We start from the raw sequence: 19,231 nt of genomic DNA, 5'->3' as shown, positions 1-19,231 counted from the left end.
CATAACGTTCTGGAACAAGATAAGGTAAAGCCATCGTAATGCCAGGAGGGGTCAGAGGGTGGAGGTGGGGGTCAGAGGGTGGAGGGGAACACAGAAGAGACTCATGGGATGGTAATGGAGGTACTGTACACTTTGTAAAATTACAGTTACATGCCTAGATAGAAGCAGATCTGGTGGGAAGCACTTCCTGGTGACTTCTTAGAAAGCAACAACAAAAACTGACGGAAGCAAGCCTGGTACAGAGGCAGCATGGTGCTCTCTCAACAGACATGTCCTCATAAAACTTCTCCCCTTGGGAAAGGGCACACGAGTCCTCACTTCCTTGAGGAAAAAATGAGAGAGACACAAAGGAGAGGGGAATCCCTTCTGATGTAGCTTTTTTTGGTTTGTCAAGCCAGGGTTTCTCTGTGTAGCCCAGGCTGTCCTGGAACTCAGTCTGTAGACCAAGCTAGCGTTGAACTCAGAGATCCGCCTACGTCTACCTCCCAAGTGCTGGGATTAAAGGTGTGTGCCACCACTGCCTGGCCTGATGTAGCTTACATGCCATCCCTTTCCTGGGTACCCAACCATGTCACTTTCTCACAGCAAGGGCTATAGGAAGGGCCAACATTCTCAGGTAGGCCAAAGTATTATCCCTAGCAACATCCCCTCAAAAGCAAAGAGAACCTTTTCTATACACCAGATTCCTGGACAATGATGAAAAACATATAAGCATCACAGAACAGACAAAATGATGCAGGCTAAAAACAGGCATAAAAACAAACACACCCTTCATTTTAAGCAATCCACAGAAGCACCACATCTTCAAAAGGCTAATTATGGTATAACAGTTTTCTCCAAGATGGAAACATTCCATCCTGCAGGGAAGCTCCAAGAGCAGGAAGATAAACGACTCAAGATAGTTTCAGGAAGTCCCTAAAATTGACAGACGCACTACACTCCTCTCTGCCAGAGTACGCAATTCAAGATGAGAGTTCACCTCTAAGAGGTGAACCTAAGGTAAGCAGAGCTGCAAAGAAGACTCTAAAATGAGTATCAACACAGAAAAGGGAAGTCTGCTACCATCATCTGAGGGGGTATGGAAAAAGCAGAAACCAGCTGAGCTGCCTGGAAGAGACACTCTCCAACCTGTTGAGCTCCCTGCAAGCTGTGCAATGAAATTCCCAGCTTCCCAGCTTTTATGAGAGTCACCCATGACGATGGGGTGGGTTTTGGTAAGGCAGCTGTCTTTGAGTCATTTCTGCCCCTGTAAGCAGATAACCCTCTTATCCATTCTCTTCCAATAAAATTCACTGGTTCACCAAGTTTGACTTTGGCCTGCTGTGAGATCCTTATCTGGGGTGAGCAGACACGTGTGTTATGTCTCTCAGGAGAAGTTCTGTCACACACCACCACTCCACAATGCCACGCACTTGCTTTGTCCTCACTCCTGATACTATATGTTCAGTGTACTTACCATTTAGTTATTATTAACCCTGCACACAGACTGTAAATACTTGCAAATTCACAGGGAAACGAAACATTTCTTCTCATGTTAACTAATTCTATCTTCCTTCCATCTTTTCTCTGAACCAATCTAATGGAGTTAGCTGAAAAGTTTCTGTCAGTGTCTATTGATGAATGTGAATGTGAGTTTCTAACGCACTGTGTAGCCCTTGCTTCAGTTCTGTAATGCTGAGGGCTATCTGACCAACATGGTTAAACTGTGTAACAGAGCTCAGCAGAGCCCTCTGCCATCAGAACACTCTTGTGTCGCAGCCAGAGCAGCCCATCTCCCAGAGCTGTTCTTGTTCAAATGACTGGTGTTCAGTTTCTACCTCCTGCACATTTTTACTGTTTCCTGTCCACGTTCTTAGATACTGGGCATAATTCCCTAACTTTTTATTGAAGATTCCTGCCTATCAAATATTTCACCTACAAAAAAGGCCAAAAGAAGTACCCCTAAGCCAAACAATACTTCCTGATGTTCCTTGCCAATTATTTGAGTCACTTATCCATTAACCACAGAGAAAGAGTAGCTAAGACCAGTCTATAGTGAGCTGTGCTTTGGAATTATGCATACTTAAGTATGATATTAAGCTTCCTAAGAGTGTGACTTAATCTAAAAACCATCAAGACTGACTTGATTTCAAAACATACATACATTCATCCTGGGGGGGGTCAAAAGAACAACACCCAGCATTTGTATTTTCCTGTATCTCACATGCTAGGCAATGCGCATATGGACACATTCAAACCACGTACTGTAGTTCTACAGAGGCACATCCCTGGCTCCCTGAGGGCACAGGATTGCCACATGGACCGTGGACTTAGTGTAAGCCAACACATTATAAAAAAAGCCCAAGTGCTGGGACTCCCACACATGAGAAAAGTATAATGTGTTTAAGAAGTATAATGTTTTTTTTTTTTTTTTTTTGGTTTTTTTTTTTTTTTTTGAGACAGGGTTTCTCTGTATAGCCCTGGCTGTCCTGGAACTCACTATGTAGACCAGGCTAGCCTTGAACTCAGAAATCCGCCTGCCTCTGCCTCCCGAGTGCTGGGATTAAAGGCGAGCGCCACCACGCCCGGCCAAGAAGTATAATGTTTTAAAGCATGTCTATACACAAGGATTTCCCTAACATCATCTTAGAGTCTTGACCTCAGATCCCAAGGGTCTCACCAGGCATATCTGAGGTCAGTGAAGACCCTGAGGTAATAGAAGAAACTATTCTTGAAGCTTTCTCGATCTTACAGCAATTAGGAATTCAGAAAATAGGATAGAGACTGAACAGATACAATTGGAAGTTGGGAGTGAAATGGATACTAAGAGCTAAGGACACAGCTCATTAGAGTGCCTGCTTAGCAGGTACAAAGCCCTGACTCTGGTCCCTGTGGTATTACATGAGAAATGTCTCCCCTCGCGTATCTGAACACTTGGTCCCCAGTTGGTGGTTATGGAACCCTCAAGAAGTCCAGCTATGTTAGAGGAAGTATGTCACTGGGAGGGAGAGGAGGATGTGACAGTGGCTTTGCCCGAATTCCTGCTCTTTTGCCACTTCCTTTGTGTGGACACAAATGTGATCAGGCAGCTTCCTGCTCCTGCTTCCTGCTCCATGCCTTCACTGTCAGACTCTACCTCTCTGGAACTCCAACCAAAACAAAATCTTCTTTCCGTTGTTTTTGGACATGGTGTTTAATCATGGGAACACGCCCCAACAGCACCATCAAAAAGATAGTAAAGAGAAAATGGAACAGGTAAATCTAGATTAACACTGCCAGAGTTTTAAAAGTGTACCATTCCCTGGAATGAACAGGGGAAATGTTGCTTGTTACTGAAGCACGCAAGAAGCCTCCTGCCCTCATAGGCTGACGATGTGCAGTGTGCAGGCCAGCTCATTCCTCCAGTTTACAGAGTGAGTCAAAAGAACATTTGTGCTGCTCTTCTCCTCGGCAGCCTTCCCAATTCCACACCTCCAACGCCTCTGCAGTGGCCGCTTACTGAGATGAACAGCGCTGTGGTTGTCTCAATCCACAGCAAAGGATATCAAGAAAGGACACACCTGCATCTGGGTGAAGATCTGAGCTTTCTGGCACTCCTCCAAGCTGGGCCCAAATGCAGCCATCACGTGCTCCTCTGTTCCAATCATCTGCACGATTTCCTGGTCACTCTCCACACCCATGGCCTAGGAAGGGAAGAAAAGATGGCAGAGTGTTGGCTTTGTGTCTCCTCACTGACATTTGCTTATGCTAATCTGCCATTGTGTGTGGGTATTACTTCTAAGCAAAAGCCAGCTCTTCCCTCAGAAACGGTGCCATCTGGCATCGGCAGCCACGGACCAGGCTGCACGAGAACCTGAAACAGAAACTGCCGTTTGAAAGAGGAAGGCAAACATCCTCAAACATTTTTCTGCATGTGTACAGCCCTCTCAATTTTTTTTGAAATATTCTAAGAGTTTCACCACGAAGAAATGAGGCTGGGAAGTCGAGTGGAGAGGCCTGGTCGTGGCAAGAGCAAATAAAAGCAAGACCCCCAAAGGTAGTGGATCAGAAAAGAACACTGCTGTACCTGAGTGTGACCCCGACTAGTTTTGCTAGATCATCTCTTTCTGAAAACATCAAGTTACTCAGTCACCAAGAGAATTTTCCTAAAGGATGTCTTAGTTCCATATTCTAGAGATACCATATACTACGCAAACTTTAAAGAGATATTTAAAATGTAGAACAAACGTAGCTGGCCTAAGGAACCCTCTTAAGTGTTCTTAGGTGGCAGTGGCCGCACGCCTCTGTAGGTCCCGAGAGGTCCTAGGCCTAATGACTTCTTCAGACACGTGTCTGGAATGCTGCCACGTGCAGACACAGCATAAGCCCACTAAGCTCTCTGGATGCTGTAATGACCTGTTTTTTAGAAGTCAGGGGAAAGTCATGTTTGCATCAACATGTCTTCCTTCGGCTTTGAGAGGAGACTGAACAAGAGGCTGACTGTCTAGTCAGGCTTGTCTTCTCAGTTCTCTCCCACACAAAAGAGAAGGAAGCTGAGTCCCCAGGCCCAATGCAGACCTCCAAGGGCACTGTCCTATAACTACTGAGAGGGTGGCCATCTATCTGGAAGGCGTGACTCCTTAGTCTCCCTGAGGCCGTGCCAACTCTAACACCATCATGTACTTTCTTCTATCACAGGTACAGAGGCAGCAGCGATGGCACTCTTCTAGCTCAAAGTTCTATGATCACACATTTAACCTTGAAAATTCTGAAGACCTGGGGGATGATGCTAACTAAGCTGATATGTCCCTTTTATACCAACTGAGGGGAGTTTGAAAATGTCCCCACGGCCCCTAGCACCAACTCCTCTGATCACAGAGTTCATTTGGTGACTCCCCTCTGTGGGAAGAAGTGACTCAGCTTTGGAAGCCTGGTTTTACAGGCTCTGTCGTTTCCTGCTTGTTCCTGCTGTCAAATCATGAGGGTACACATGAAGAATGTGAGAAGGTTCAGAGGTTAGGAAAAACAACAAAAAACAAAATAAAAAAAAACCCTTCTTCCCATCTTGGCTGTGGCCACTGCCCTGCTCTAACTCAGCAAGAGGACAACAGTTAGACAGACAGACCGATAGCAGAAAGACAGTGTGCCAGAGCCACCCAGCCAAGTAACCCCCACATTGCTGCCCAACAAAACAAGGATGTGCTTTGTAGTTATTTCTGAGTTGGCATCTCCCCTCCTAAAACAAAGAGAGAGGCTGACAAAACTCAGGAAATTGAAGAAACTTCAGGGACTCAGGAAGCTGATGAAGCTTACAAGACTCAGAAAATTGTAGAACATGGCCAGGCGTGTGGTGGCGCATGCCTCTAATCTCAGCACTCAAGTGGCAGAGGCAGGCAGATCTCCTGGATTCCAGGCTGGCATGATCTACACACTGAGTTGTAGATGAGCCAGGGCCAAATAGTAAGACTTTGTCTCGAAAAAAAGCAAAACAAAATGTAAAAACTCAGGAGGTCCTTCTCCACTTACATAAGTCTGAACAAACTGTTGGGGGAGCTCTAAGAACGCAGCTCTTGTGAGCTCTCACCTAGACTGGCACAGCTCTTTTGGCTCTGCAGCCGCCTTGAGTCAGGCATGCTCCTGTAAGGAGCCCCAAGAAACTCGCAAGTTTAGCAAGCTAAACTAAGATGGAACCGTCTCGATGGCCAGATGTTACCCATCTGAGGTTTGTCCATGCTTGTCCACGTCTCCCCAGGGAAAGCCACACAACAGGGTGGCAACTCAGACACAGCTCAGAGAGCGAATGTAAAAGCAGCAGAAATTAAATCCCCTAGTTGAACCTGATTTTATTTGAGACAAACTAGGCGTGGACTCCTAATGCTCCTGCCTCAGCTTCCCGAGTGCTAGGATTATAAGCATGCACTCCCACAAGTGGCTTCACACTTTCCCTTTACAAATAAATTCTGAAGACTCAGATCCCATTTTTATTAATTTCTATAGTCCTTCTATCTCTAACGTGATAAGAAGCATTTATTCAAGTAGCTTATAACAATAAATGTCATTATGTTAAAAACATACACATTCATTAAAGCAGCCTTTTATGATTAATCGGTTAGCAGCTCAAAAAGTGACCAGTTTTAACTTTTTAAACAAAGGAAAAAAAAACAGGCATGCTAACATATGAACCATTAAATAAGTCCACTGGGCTTATATTAGAAGTTTTTACTTCAGTAGCCTCTAAATACAAAGAGATTACAAACTTGATTGCCTACTTTGGTGTTTAACAGGAACAAATTTAATAAAAACAAATCATTTCTCGATCATCATTTAGTTGGCCACTTAAGGTGTCCTGGTGTGGAATGTAAGTGGCAGTTTTTAAATTGTTTATCACTTTGGAGTGGTTTAAAATATATCTAATCAGAATACTTGGGCCTCCACACATGCCTAAGCTGGGAAAGAAACCAGGCCAAGCAATGGTGAACGAGACCATAAGCAGAAAGCATGCGCACCGCCAAAGCTTTCCAGCCAAAGCCTGAGCTCGTCCTATCAAGTCACTGAATCTCGGAGCCCTATCTCAGCAAGGATCACCAAAGGAGCTCCAGCAAAAAGACTGTTTAGCCTTCAGCAGCCATGGCTACAAACAGATGATCGCGTCGCCATGGAAACAAACAAAATGCCCACCCATTTTGCTTTACAGACATAATTTAGGCACCTGAAAAGTAGCATTCCGTGGAACTCTTTGTACTCCTGAAACCTCATCATTCCCACTAATAAATAAGTCAGGAGAAAATGCTGTACAATAATAACCTTAGGGAAAAATGGCCGAGATAATGTTTGTCTGAAAGTCACCAATGGTCACATGGTCAGTTAGAAAGTGGCATGATGGGCTGGTGAGATGGCTCAACAGGTAAGAGCACCAGACTGCTCTTCCAAAGGTCCTGAGTTCAAATCCCAGCAACCACATGGTGGCTCACAACCTTCCGTAATGAGATCTGACTCCCTCTTCTGGTGTGTCTGAAGACAGCTATAGTGTACTTACATATAATAAATAAATAAATCTTAAAAAAAAAAGTAGCATGAAACTGTTCTCAAACATAGACAAAGTATAACTTTTAAAGGTAGGAAAAAGAAAACACTAGTGAGCATGGGAGAATGACTTGAACCTATGGAGAGACACTGATATACACTGTGTAAGGATTCTGATGAAGGCGACTAAGAAATACAGCCAAGCTCTGGTTTTCTGTAAAGTAGCTGAAATTATTTATTGCTAGCAGCAGTCCTGGTAGATAAGGGAACATCGATGACTCCTTTAAATCTGCAGTTGTTTCTCTTTAAAGACAAAAAGCACCCATAGAAGTTGGTATCCTAGAAACAAAGCCTCGCTCCCAAGATCCTTTGGGGCTACAGATGCCACTGCAGTGCCAGTGCTGAAAGCTTGTGACATAAAATGGGAAAGGGGAAGATTCACGGGCAGGAGAACCTAGGCGGTGATTCAGACCCATAAATACGGCTGCTCCAGGCCTCACAAGCCCAAATGGTCAGACTCAGACTCACCAGGGCATCGGGAAACCCTGCCACTTTTGCTGCTTTTAGCCAATTGTTGGTTACAATCGTGTCCTAATGACTGTCAACGGCTGGGTTAGGGCCACACCACACACAAGGGGAAACGACGTGCTTCTCCTAGAGCCCCAGTTTATTTTCCTCAGCTCTGACAAAAGTGGGTAAGGAAGGCTGAGCAAAGAGAAAAGCCTTCTATCCTGGGAACACGTGATTTCATTTGGGCTTCAGAGGTGAGTTTTCTCTTGAAAGATGAGTTACTCAGGACTCAGAGAGGTAGAGAATTCTGCCCAAGATCACATAGCTACTAAGTGGAGAAGCAGAGATTTAGGCTACTCTGTGTGTCTGTAAACTCTCCAGGACCCTGCGCTGCCACCCAGGGAGAGATGTGAGAGGTGATAAAAACACAAGTTTTCAGCAGTGGACTGAACACTCCTGAAGGGGAGACCCAGAGTGACAACTGTATGCGATCAAAAGAAAAGGGGGTTAAATGCTTATCTTAAACGTTAGACACTGCTTGTCCTATCAATTAATAAACACATTTTTGGAAAGTACATTAATAATGACCACATTTCAAAGTCTCAGCATGTGTCTAAGACTGAAAACACCTGAGTTGAAAAAAAAAAAAGAAAAATATACCTAAAATCCTACTTTAGGAAACTGAAAAATAAATTACACACATAAAAATCCCTAACGATGAAGGTGCAGACAGAAGCCATCGTCTACTGTAAGTAAAATACAAATAAGTTGTTACGTTCATTACAAGTCACAAGAAAAAGAGCTGTATAACAGAAACAAGCTTCACCCTTTAGAGCGTCTCTTCATTTTTCAACTGGCTACATCATAAAAACGACAAACTGTTAACTCATAGCCTTTCTTTTTTTTTTAGATAGAATTTAAGTCAGCTATATCTGTTTATATTTTCAACATAAATATTAAACAAATCTGTAACAGGAGAAATTGTTTTATTAAACTTTGGTCATGTAGATAAAAAAAGGAATGTTAAAAGCTTTCCAGATTTTTAATCCATGTATGCATCTCATTACACATGGTAAAAAGATCATATACTTTCTGTGTAATTAACACTCTTAGTCTAAAAACAGAAATGCTATTCACATTCAAAAACTTTGGGGGAAAAAAAAAGTCCCATGGATACATGGAGACATACTGCCCTCTGCTGAAGATATAATTCGAAGCTGGCAAATAACATTTCTCCATCATTGTGTATGTACATGAGACACTTTGGGAGCTGTAGGATTCCTCTAAGAAAAGCCATCACACAGACTTGTTATATTATAATACACACACACACACACACACACACACACACACACACACAAACACACACACAATTCCTTCTGTGCGTGAACATCCAAACTTCAAAGAAAGGAAGACAGCAGACATGTGTGAGACTCTCTGGACTACTGATGAAATGGTCCTCTGACTATCACTGTCACCTGGTAAAGAAAATTAATGACTCAATCCTTTCTAAAACTCAGAAGCATATTAAGCTAAACATAAAAAATATCCCACAGAATCACTTTCATATGACTGCATCTCAAATACAGTTATTTCTCAAGTTAAAGAACCTGTCTAGTCAGCATCCAGTCCATACCTGAGAATGACCAAGGGCAGAGCCCATCGGAAACTACAAACCAGACTTGAAGTCGGATTCCCTGACTCTCATGCTCTCTGGGAACATCTTTCTTTAGTAGAGGCTCAGTCTCTTGTTACCCCAAATGATTTTCCGTTTTAACCAGCTTACTGCCACTGCTGGAGATTTCTGCCTGCTGATAGAAGGGATTTCTACTATAAAGCAACTATGGCTCAGGAATGCTAAGTCCTAAAGTGAACCGGAAGGGCGGCCACCGAGCAGTGCTAGTGTCTAGGATCATTTGGCATGCTGTGCTGAGCCTCCTGAGACCATCTGGGCTCTTGATCAGCCAAGCTAGTCATCAAGCTCCACGCTATACACATGTACACCTCACACATGGTAAGTGGCCACAGGAGCTCTCCGAGAACAGCATCAATTCAGCATTTCTACAGGAAACTGCTTTTCAGGTTCTAAGCCAACACTTCGAACAAACTTTTAAGCATCTAGTTGTATAGTAAAGATACCAGTTTATTTAGAGACAAGAGAATCTAGAAGTCTATAAGAATGAACAGATCTAGAATGTCCTGGATAGAGCCTACAGATGTCCCTGTGACATGTCAGGGCACGTTTGTAACATCAAGGGCTCTCATGGCCATGCACAGTCTGTCCCGACACACAACTTGATGGGACTTAGAAGCTACCCGGAGACAGGCTTCTGGACATGCTGGGGGACCGTCTTGATTAGACTACTGAGGTGGCAAGACACAGCCACTCTAGGTGATGTCATTCCCTGGGCTGTGATCTCAGACTTCATGAAAAGGAGGAAGTGAACTGAGCAAACACATCTATCCTTCTGTTCCCTGACCATGGATGCAATGTGACCAGCTGCTTCAGGCTTCTGCCATTTTAATTTTCCTGCCATGATTAACTGTGAACCAAAATAAACCCTTTCTTCCTTCTTTTACTTTTGTCAGAGTCACGTTTGCATGTACAACGATCAGGCACATCCAAGATGTGAGTTACAAAGCCAAAAAAGAGCTAAGTGTAAAATAATGTGCACTGCATGCATCAACAAAACAGATCTATTTCTATTCATGAATATGCAAACTAGCTCCTGAAAGACTCATGGGAGACAGTAATAGGGTGGTGTTTGGTAGCACTGTCTGGTTAGGGAGAGGGTAGAGAAAGGCTTACTCATCACTACCTACCAAAATGCTAATTATGTATGAAAGAACACTAGGTCTGGTGAGATAGCTGGGCGGGTAAAGGTGCTACTGTCAGGCCTGATGAGTTCATCTGGAATCCACATGGTGGAAGAACTGACTTCTACAGATTGCCCTGTGGCCTCCACACATACACTGTGCACATTCACACATACATACATGTCAACACTTACATGAAGGCACAAAAAATAGATAAAATGTGATAAACATTTTGATTAATATAGAAACCAAACCAGAGGAATTCTGTGTAGTTTTCAGTAAGAGAGCTGCAGCTTTACCTTAAATATGATGACAATGGGGATATCTTCAGACAGGGTGTTGTGCCTCAGATAGAATCGACCCTGTTTCACGGCCATGTTGGTTCTGCTTTTCTTCTCATGGGTGGAGCTGTAAGTAAACAGACACGAGTTAAGCTGCACCCCTCCCCAGGAACTTCAACAGCAATGCTAGTTATCTAGTCAGGCACAGCTGCTCAGCAAATAAAACTGTCTCTAATTCATTAGCTCTAAAGATACACTCCCTCCTCCCTCCCTCCCTCCCTCCCTCCCTCCCTCCCTCCCTCCCTCCCTCCCTTCCTTCCTTTTCTTCTGGGAACACTTAAAAACACTACAACTATTTCATGTCATTTTCAAGATTATGGTGGGAATTTTGTGGATGGATGAGAAGGTTTCCTCCTTTGACCTAATTCGCCTTCCTTTGCCCTGTGTGCCTGGTTCGCTGGCTGGCCTTGAACTCCTGCTCCTCCTCCTGCCTCCTCAGAGCCAGTGCTAGGACTACAGCCACGTGCCTCTGTCCGGCTTGGAACACAACTCACAGTTATTCCACCTGAGTTACTGAGATTCATGATTACTTATTTTCAATCTCAAAATGGCCCAGGCCACTTTCTAAGAAGAAAATTTTAAAATTAGTAATCGAGAAAAGTTAACCACAGTACTGGCACAGAATGAAAGGTAAAGTTACCCTAATTTAGCTCGTTCTATAGGCGTCTCTGTTCTGAGATTCCTAACAGACTAGAAAGCACTCCAAAAGCTCTATTCAACCACAACAGTGGCAGATATTAACTGCCCACTCCACTGTTGCCATGTGACACACATGACAACACCTACTGAGGGCCCCTCTAAATCATGGGCGATGAAATCTAGAAGTTACATGACTACCTACTCCAGAGTCTCAGAGGCAGACAGATCTGTGAGTCTGAGGTCAGCCTGGTCTAAAAGCAAGTTCCAGGATAGTCAAGGCTGTTATATAGTGAAACCCTGTCCTGAAAAATCAGAACAAACAAACAAACAAAACCATGATGTACCAAAGAAAATGACTGGTTTCTACTAAGTCTTTGATTAAAGGCCATCATTGCTAACTGCCTCTCCACTAGAAAGAAACCTGTGGAACTCTGTGTTAACAGGTTCATCTCAGGCCACCACAAGATTAACTACTGCATGCCATGTCTCACCTATGCTATAATTTCCCGTCCTCACAGTCCTCAGGTTTCAAATCACATGAGAATAGAAGTTGTAAGAGCCCTACAGGCTGCCACTGCTTAGATTATGGGCACACTGGGAAAAAAGCCAGGCTGGGCAGCTAACACGGTACACCAACAAGTCCACGGTACAGCTCATTCAATATTATACATGGAACAGTCAGTCCTTGCTTACAAAAACCTGAAAACGAGTATGAAAACTCTGAAAAGTGCCTTGTTTGTCTTTTTCCTTGAAGTTTCTTTACTGCTATAACTTAATAAAGAACACAACTTAAATTAACTAGTGCCCTTCCAAACGCTGTTGCACATTTCCCTTGCTGAAATCTTAAAACCAATACTGTGTTTATAGACGCATCCACAATGAATTGTACACACACTGCCTGCTATGGAGAGAAATACCACCCTCTTCACATGAGATGGCAACCACCCACTATGCTAAAATGATGAGTATTTGGAAAAACCCCACCTGTTTCCCATACCTGGTAACTGAGGCTCCAACGGCTCCTTTCCTGTCGGCCTCCACAATGATCCTGTTCTTGGACAGCTGCTCTTGGATAAGAATGACTTTTTCCACTCCTTTAACAATGAAGTAGCCACCTGCCCAAGGGAAACAAGAAAAGCTCACCACCTCTTCCATACCCAATGCAAGTAGGTGAGGGCCAGGAGCGCCTGAGGGCCAGAGTACCAGTACAGATTGGCCCTGAACTGGCCCTCCCACCTCCCAAATCCTCAGACTACAGGTAAGTGCCTAGGATCATCACTGCAGGAACCAACAATCTTAATTCGATGGGCTGCTGGCATTGCTCTTTGAACTGATGACAGTATCAGGCACAGTTTTACAAAAAGAAACCGAAGCTGATACACCCTTTTAAGACAGAGAGTATATGACTGGTCTATTGCCCTGGTTAGTTTTGTTGTCAAGTTTACACACTGGGAAGACAGACCCTCAACTGATGAATTGCTTCCATCATACTGGCTTGTTGGGCATGCCTAGGGCATTATCTTGATTGCTAACTGACGTTAGCAGGGCTTACCCACTGTTCCCTAGACCTATGGGCCTGAGCCATAAGCAAGAGAGATGAACTAAGCCTGGGAGCAAGCCAGACAGCAGTGATCCCTCACGGTTCCTGCTTCAGTTCCTGGACTAGCTCCCCTCACTGAGGGATTGTGACTTGGAAGAGTAAGCTAACTAAATCCTTCCTCTTCAGGGTACTTTTGGCCCTGGCATTTATCCCAGCAACAGAAAAACCAACTAGGAAAGAAACCAGAGCCAGAAGTGGGGTGTCTCTGTGGTGGAACCGCCATGTTGGTTTACGGAAGGCAATGGTATTTGGAACTCTGGGTTCTAGATTGCGTGCTCAAAGATTAATAGATCATTCTGTGGAAGCCCGGAAGGTAAGGATACTGAAAACACAGACAATGGGGCCTGGCTTGTAAAGATACAGAGGGAAACAAAGACTCTGTGTTGTATTTTCCAGTAAGAATCTGCAGAAGTAAAACCTTCAGTGTTGGTTAGCAGGACTGAGAAACAGTTGTGCTTAATGAGAGGCCAGCATCACTGATGAGAAATCTGGGAAGTGTTTCCTCAGGGTCAGCACACAGAGGCTGCGGTCCAGAAGAACACGTGTTAATTCTAAGTCTTCCGGATGGTGCTGGTTGGGCAGCAGGACCGAGGCTTGGAAGTATGCACAAGTGCTCCAGTCCCTGCAGGGGAGGGTGAAGCCTCAGCTCAAGTGCAGACTCCAAGATACTGGAGATGCCGGTATCGTGGGACATACGCCAAGGATTGGGGCAGATGTTCAGTGAAGCTGGTCTGTGCCTAGGTGACAAGCTATGTGAGCTGCGATGACAGAACCAGAGAAATGGAGTTGTCCAAGCCTTCTGGACCAGAAGATCACATCTCAGATGTCAGATACTGAACTTTGTACACCGTTGGATTTGGATTGTGCTTTGATCTGATTACGACTGTGCCCTGTTCCTCCTTGGGAGAAGGAAACACGTAACTTGTTCGGGGCTTTACGGAAGCCCACACATTAAGCGAGCTGGTATTTTTAAAGAGACCCTGCACCTTTAAAGCACTGTGATTCTGAAGACTGTGGGGTTTCTTAAGATTGCACTGTATTTTATAATTATGATATTAACCCGAGATATGGGACAATCCAGAAAGGAAAAATTGTGCTTTAACCGTGATATGTTTGTATGTAACCGCGATATGTTTGGATGTCAAACTGACAAGAGGATCAAGTTAACACACTGGGAAGAGGGACCCTCAACTGAGGAACAGGCTTCATCAGACTTTCCTGCAGCATGTCTATGGGTCATTTTCTTGGTTGCTAATTGAAGTGGGAAGGCCCAGCCCATGTGGGCAGTACCTTCCTTAGCCAGGTGGGCCTGGGAGCAAGAAAAAGCGCCACTCTTTCACGGTTTCTGCTTGAGTTCCTGCCCTGGTTACCCTCAACGATAGATGGTGACCTGGAAGTATAAGCCAAATAAACCCTTCCCGCTCCAAGTGGCTTTTGATCAAGGTGTATCATGGTAACAGAAAAACAGTTTATACTATCCACATGTACACCAGACCGACATAAAAAGAAATGTATTAAACAGATGAATCTGTCCATCTCTTAAGTATAGGAATAACCTGGGATCATCAATGGAGATTAATACTTGCTCCAACTTTTCTAACAAATCTGGAACAATAGCAGACAACTGAGTTTCCAAACTAATGTTTTATACTAAATAAAAGTCACACGCTATTATTACATTTTCCCCCGCATAATTTGAGAATAAGATAGTGAGATTTTGTTCTATTTGTAAATAAAAGTAAAACCAAGATAATACATTTAACTTATGAAAAACTTGGTTAGAGTTTAGAAAGATAGGTTCTTACTAAACTCTTGCTAATGCAACCAAGTGGGGTAGCACATGCCTGTGAGCTGTGCACTGAAGAGGTAGAGGTAAGAAGATCAGATAGGTGATCAAGGCCAGCCTGGGCTATAGAATGTTTGAGGCCAGCCAGTGCTCCTGAAAAACACCAAGTAAGCAAAAACAAAACAAAACAAAACAAAAAAACCACCACCACCACCTAAATCTTCCTTGATGCAAGGAGTTCAACTAAAGCAACTATAAGCCAATTTAAATCACAGGGAAAGGCATTAGGAGAAACTGTGTTGTATTGTTTGAAGTTTTACCAAAAATACTCTAGAAATAAGGACAAAAATATAAATTTTGAGAGCTTGAACAATAGCAAAAAAGTTATCATTTCTCTCCCTCTTCTACACTTAACATAGGCTGTCGTGAGCTACTGGGGCCTTTTCAGAACAGTTTAGACAGCAACTTTGGGAGCATCTCAAATAGCAAGTATCTCAAAAGAAACTACTGCACAGAGGTGAAAGGAAAGAACAGGCCATGCCAGTAAGCCAGAAGTAAGCTCTTAAGCAAACAAAAGAAGAACCAGCATATGTTTAGAGATCCAGAATAAAGCTGGCATGAAATCTCCAGTTTTATGAACACAGTTTGTCCAGCAAGTCATCAGAAGGCAGCAAGTCTACAGCAGAGCACTAGGAAATGAACAGAGCAAGGCAGGGGGCAGGGTGGGGGTGGGGGGACACTCGAGTCACCCATGTACCTGGAGTGGGGGCACACCAGAGTCACCCACATACCTGGGTCTAGTGGACACTCATTCAGTTTGGCAAACTCTGCCGGCGTTTTCCCTGTTAGAACACAGTTCGAGCTTCGGAGCATGATGGGCATTCTGTTGAAAGTAAAACAAAAGAAAGTCATGCATGAACTGACAGAGAAACTGCAGCGAACGAGTGGCAGAGGGGCCTGCATCTCCGTGTAACCACTCAGAAGAGACATTCCACAAGAGAGCCAAGGGAAAACCAAGATATTCCCAGATATATCTTCTGGCACAGATGACAGCTGTGCTGGACAACGACGATGGCACAGCTAGGAAGAGAATAACTAAATGGGTGAAGGTATCAAAGAATGTAGCTTCAGGGAGACTATGAGGTGAACTCTAAAGAAGAGTGTTCTAGCAAGAGCCATGCAAGAGCAATCTGAAGCACACCTATTCAGACTCCTAGACGACTTCCTCAAGAGGGAAAGGCTGTGGATCTTAAACATGCCTGAAGCCTTCACAGTGCTTCTGTACAGAACACACAGAACCACATGTAAACAGATGATGATCATGTACAGAACACACAGAACCACATGTAAACAGATGATGATCATGTACAGAACACACAGAGGACCACATGTAAACAGATGATGATCATGTACAGAACACACAGAGGACCACATGTAAACAGATGATGATCAAGGCCAACAGCACAGCTGCAGAGAAGGCTTGAAACGAGGCAGGGTACCAGAAGGGAAGCAGTGTAGACAGACAGCACTGTGGCCAAGAGGACAGCCTGCACCTGGGCACTCTGTTAAGTACCACTTGGAGGTCAGCTAGGGGAGAAACTTTTCATCTTCAGAAGGTGGAAAATAAATACTAAATCAAAGTCTGACATGAAAAGATGCATGTGGCACAAGGAAAACCCAAACAAGGGACTGGACTGATGTCTTGGGGTTAAGAGCACTAGCTGTTCTTCCAAAGGACTCATCTTCAGTTCCCAGCACCCACATAACAGCTCAACAGCCATTTCTATCTCCATTCTAGGGGATCTTTGGCTTTGGCCTTCTTTGAAACCAAGCACACATGTAGAACACAGACATAATGCAGGCAAAAGACCCACAGAAACAAATGTACAGAAATATAAATATAAACTTTAACTATCAATATAAATGTTAACTTTATAAAACAACAATGATTTTGAATTTATGGGTAACAACAATAACAAAGGCAAGAAGAACTGAGGCTGATAAAATTTAAAAAGTCAAGGACAAATCTGACCTTTCTAAGATCTTACTCTTGCTAGGAGAATAAAGATATACTCAAACTTCGTTAAAAAAAAAAATGCAGTTTAATTCTAAAGTAAGGTAACCAGAAATGAAACACATGCCTTTCAGAGCAGGTAGAAGAGAGAAGAAAAAAGTTCTATTTAAATGGAGTGAAGGAGAAAAATAAAACTAAAAAGTTGGAAAGATTTCATGTGCAGAATACACTGACAGAAATATATGTAAATACGTATGTGGTGGATGGAATTATGCTTGGCCCAGGGAGTGGCACTATTAGGAGATGTGGCCTTGTTGGAGTGGGTATAGCCTGGTTGGAGGAAGCGTATCACTGGGGGGTTGGGGAGAGTTTTGAGACCATCCTCCTAGCTGCCTAAGGATGCAGTCTTCTCCTGGCTGCCTTCTGATTGAGATGCAGGACTCTCAGCTCCTTTCCAGCACCGTGCCTGCCTAGATAATGTCATGCTTCCCACCATGACAATAATGGACTGAACCTCAGCACCAGTAAGCCAGCCCCAGTTAAATGTTGTGCTTAATAAGAGTTGCCTTGGTCATGCTGTCTCTCCACAGCAATGAAACCCTATCTAAGGCATATACATTCTATGCACGTAAATGGTGTGTGTGTGTATGTGTAATAGATGTAAATAAGGTACATTCTCCAACAAATTAAAAAGAAAATCTATGTACACATGATTTGCCTCAAAACTGAAAACATTTTAAATTCATAGCTATTTCTACAGAAGACTCAACATCTGTCCTTAATTAGAAAAACCAGGTTCCAAAGTTACTAGCTAATATTATCCATTATTTTCAAACTTGTTCTAAGAGATAGTAACTTCTTCCAAAACCGTTGCTATATGGATAAACATCTAGGAAAACTATGTATAGGACCCATCAAGAAGTCCAGTGCAGAATTCAATGAACTCCTAACTGACCTACTAAGCACTCGTTGCTGGTGTCAGGAGAAGAAAGGGAAGCATTTCCTCAGCTTTAGAGACTGCTCTGCAATTACTGTAAACCACAGCTCTGTCTGGTCCTTACCTAAGGATCCAAAGCAATTCTATAACCTAGGTACCATTTCCCACACCCTTCAGAGGAGGGAGTGAGGCAAAGGGGACTTATTAATTGGCTTAAGGTCACATCATGGGGCATGTCTCCAGGCAGTGTGGCTCCAAGAACAACCTTGTTTCTCACCTGCCAATGGGTAAGGCGTTGCGGATTATCCTCTGGCTGCCTCGGGTATACTCAATGTCCACTGTGATTGGGGCGGAGTACGTCATGTCCCTCAGACGGCACTGGAGCAGAATCACAGTGAGCGAGCGACCCCTGCCCTCCAGCAATCCCACTGTGAATACAGTGCACAGCAGCCTGAACTTTCCCCACTGAGCTGCTGACGCCCTGCCTCAGGGCAAGCCGAGTCACAGTTGTGTTTAGAACATGTGTGTGCTTGGCGTGGAAACAAGCTAAAGGCTATCTTCATGCTTTATACACTGTGAGACCCAGCTTTTACAGGAAGGATCCACAGGAAGATACCGGAAACCACATGCAAACTCCCCCAGTGACTGCAACATATCACACTGGCAGTTATGTGGTGGTTTATAGCTTCAAAAGAGAATTTCTCTGAAATTAAACATACAGTTCTTCATGTTACATCCCACCTGTGGTTAAGACATCTTTTAACTTTTACAACAGGGTCTGAGATTTTCAAGTTTAAGTTTTCTATTCCTGACCAGTAAAAACTGTTTATGTGGGCTGAAGGAACGGCTCGGGGGTTAAGAGTACTGACTGCTCTTCCAGAGGATCCAGGTTCAATTAAAAAAAAAAAAATGCTTACTAGTATACAGCAAGCACAGACGCTAGGTCAAAACAAACAAATCCAAGAAAAGTACCTCATGAGGGGACACTGGTCTAGTTACATTGAAGCTTTCTTCAACATCAGGAAGTCCGACATAGATATTAAGGTATCTGAAAAGCAAATTATTTCATTATCAATTACACCTTCTCTGAAAATATACATGTGTGATCCTTTAGTCTTTGACAAGTGCCTACCATGCTGAGGATGACAAACAAAATGACAATTATCTACCTTCTTGAAGTGACAGTTCATAGAACCTTACAAGTGTGGGATGATGCTCTCAAAGTATTTCTGCATAGTGTGTGTGCACTCGTGTGTGAGATATGAATGTGCACGTGTGTGTGCACAGCTGCACCTGCAGACATCAATGCAGAGCTTCTTCCCCTACTGCTTTCCACCTTATGTATTTTTAAAGATTATTTTTCATTTATGTGCTTGGGTGTTCTGCCTGCCTGTAAGTACACCGTATGCATGCATAACACCTGCAGAAGCCAGAAGAGGGCGCTGGAGTCCCCAGGAACTGAAGTTACAGAGGGCTGTCAGCAATATGGGGCCAGTGCTCTTAACTCCTAAGCCATCTCTCCAGCCTCTTCACCTTTTTTTTTTTTTTTGAGACAGGGTCTCTCACTGAACAGAAAATTCACCAACTGAGCAGGCTACACTCGAGC

The 19,231-nt window shown here is 43.7% G+C and overlaps 1 protein-coding gene across 2 annotated transcripts in view; it reads right to left on the bottom strand.

The window, feature by feature from the left end:
• Polr3b (polymerase (RNA) III (DNA directed) polypeptide B) overlaps positions 1-19,231 on the bottom strand; it is a 104,887-nt gene that overhangs the window by 76,721 nt on the left and 8,935 nt on the right. For both annotated transcript variants that reach the window (XR_380439.4, NM_027423.2), the window contains exons 5-10: positions 18,598-18,673; positions 17,903-18,003; positions 15,466-15,557; positions 12,286-12,403; positions 10,608-10,716; positions 3,540-3,662 (exon numbers count right to left, since the gene is read on the bottom strand). Coding sequence is in view for 1 of the 2 variants with exons in the window: in NM_027423.2 (NP_081699.1) it covers positions 3,540-3,662; positions 10,608-10,716; positions 12,286-12,403; positions 15,466-15,557; positions 17,903-18,003; positions 18,598-18,673 (619 nt within the window). In the remaining variant the exon portion in view is untranslated. The remainder of the gene's footprint in view (positions 1-3,539; positions 3,663-10,607; positions 10,717-12,285; positions 12,404-15,465; positions 15,558-17,902; positions 18,004-18,597; positions 18,674-19,231) is intronic.

This window comes from Mus musculus, chromosome 10 (assembly GCF_000001635.26).
Source record: "Mus musculus strain C57BL/6J chromosome 10, GRCm38.p6 C57BL/6J".
NCBI classification, from domain to species: Eukaryota; Metazoa; Chordata; class Mammalia; order Rodentia; family Muridae; genus Mus; species Mus musculus.
Note: the sequence above shows the minus strand (reverse complement) of the source record. Positions and strands in the feature narration are given on the sequence as shown.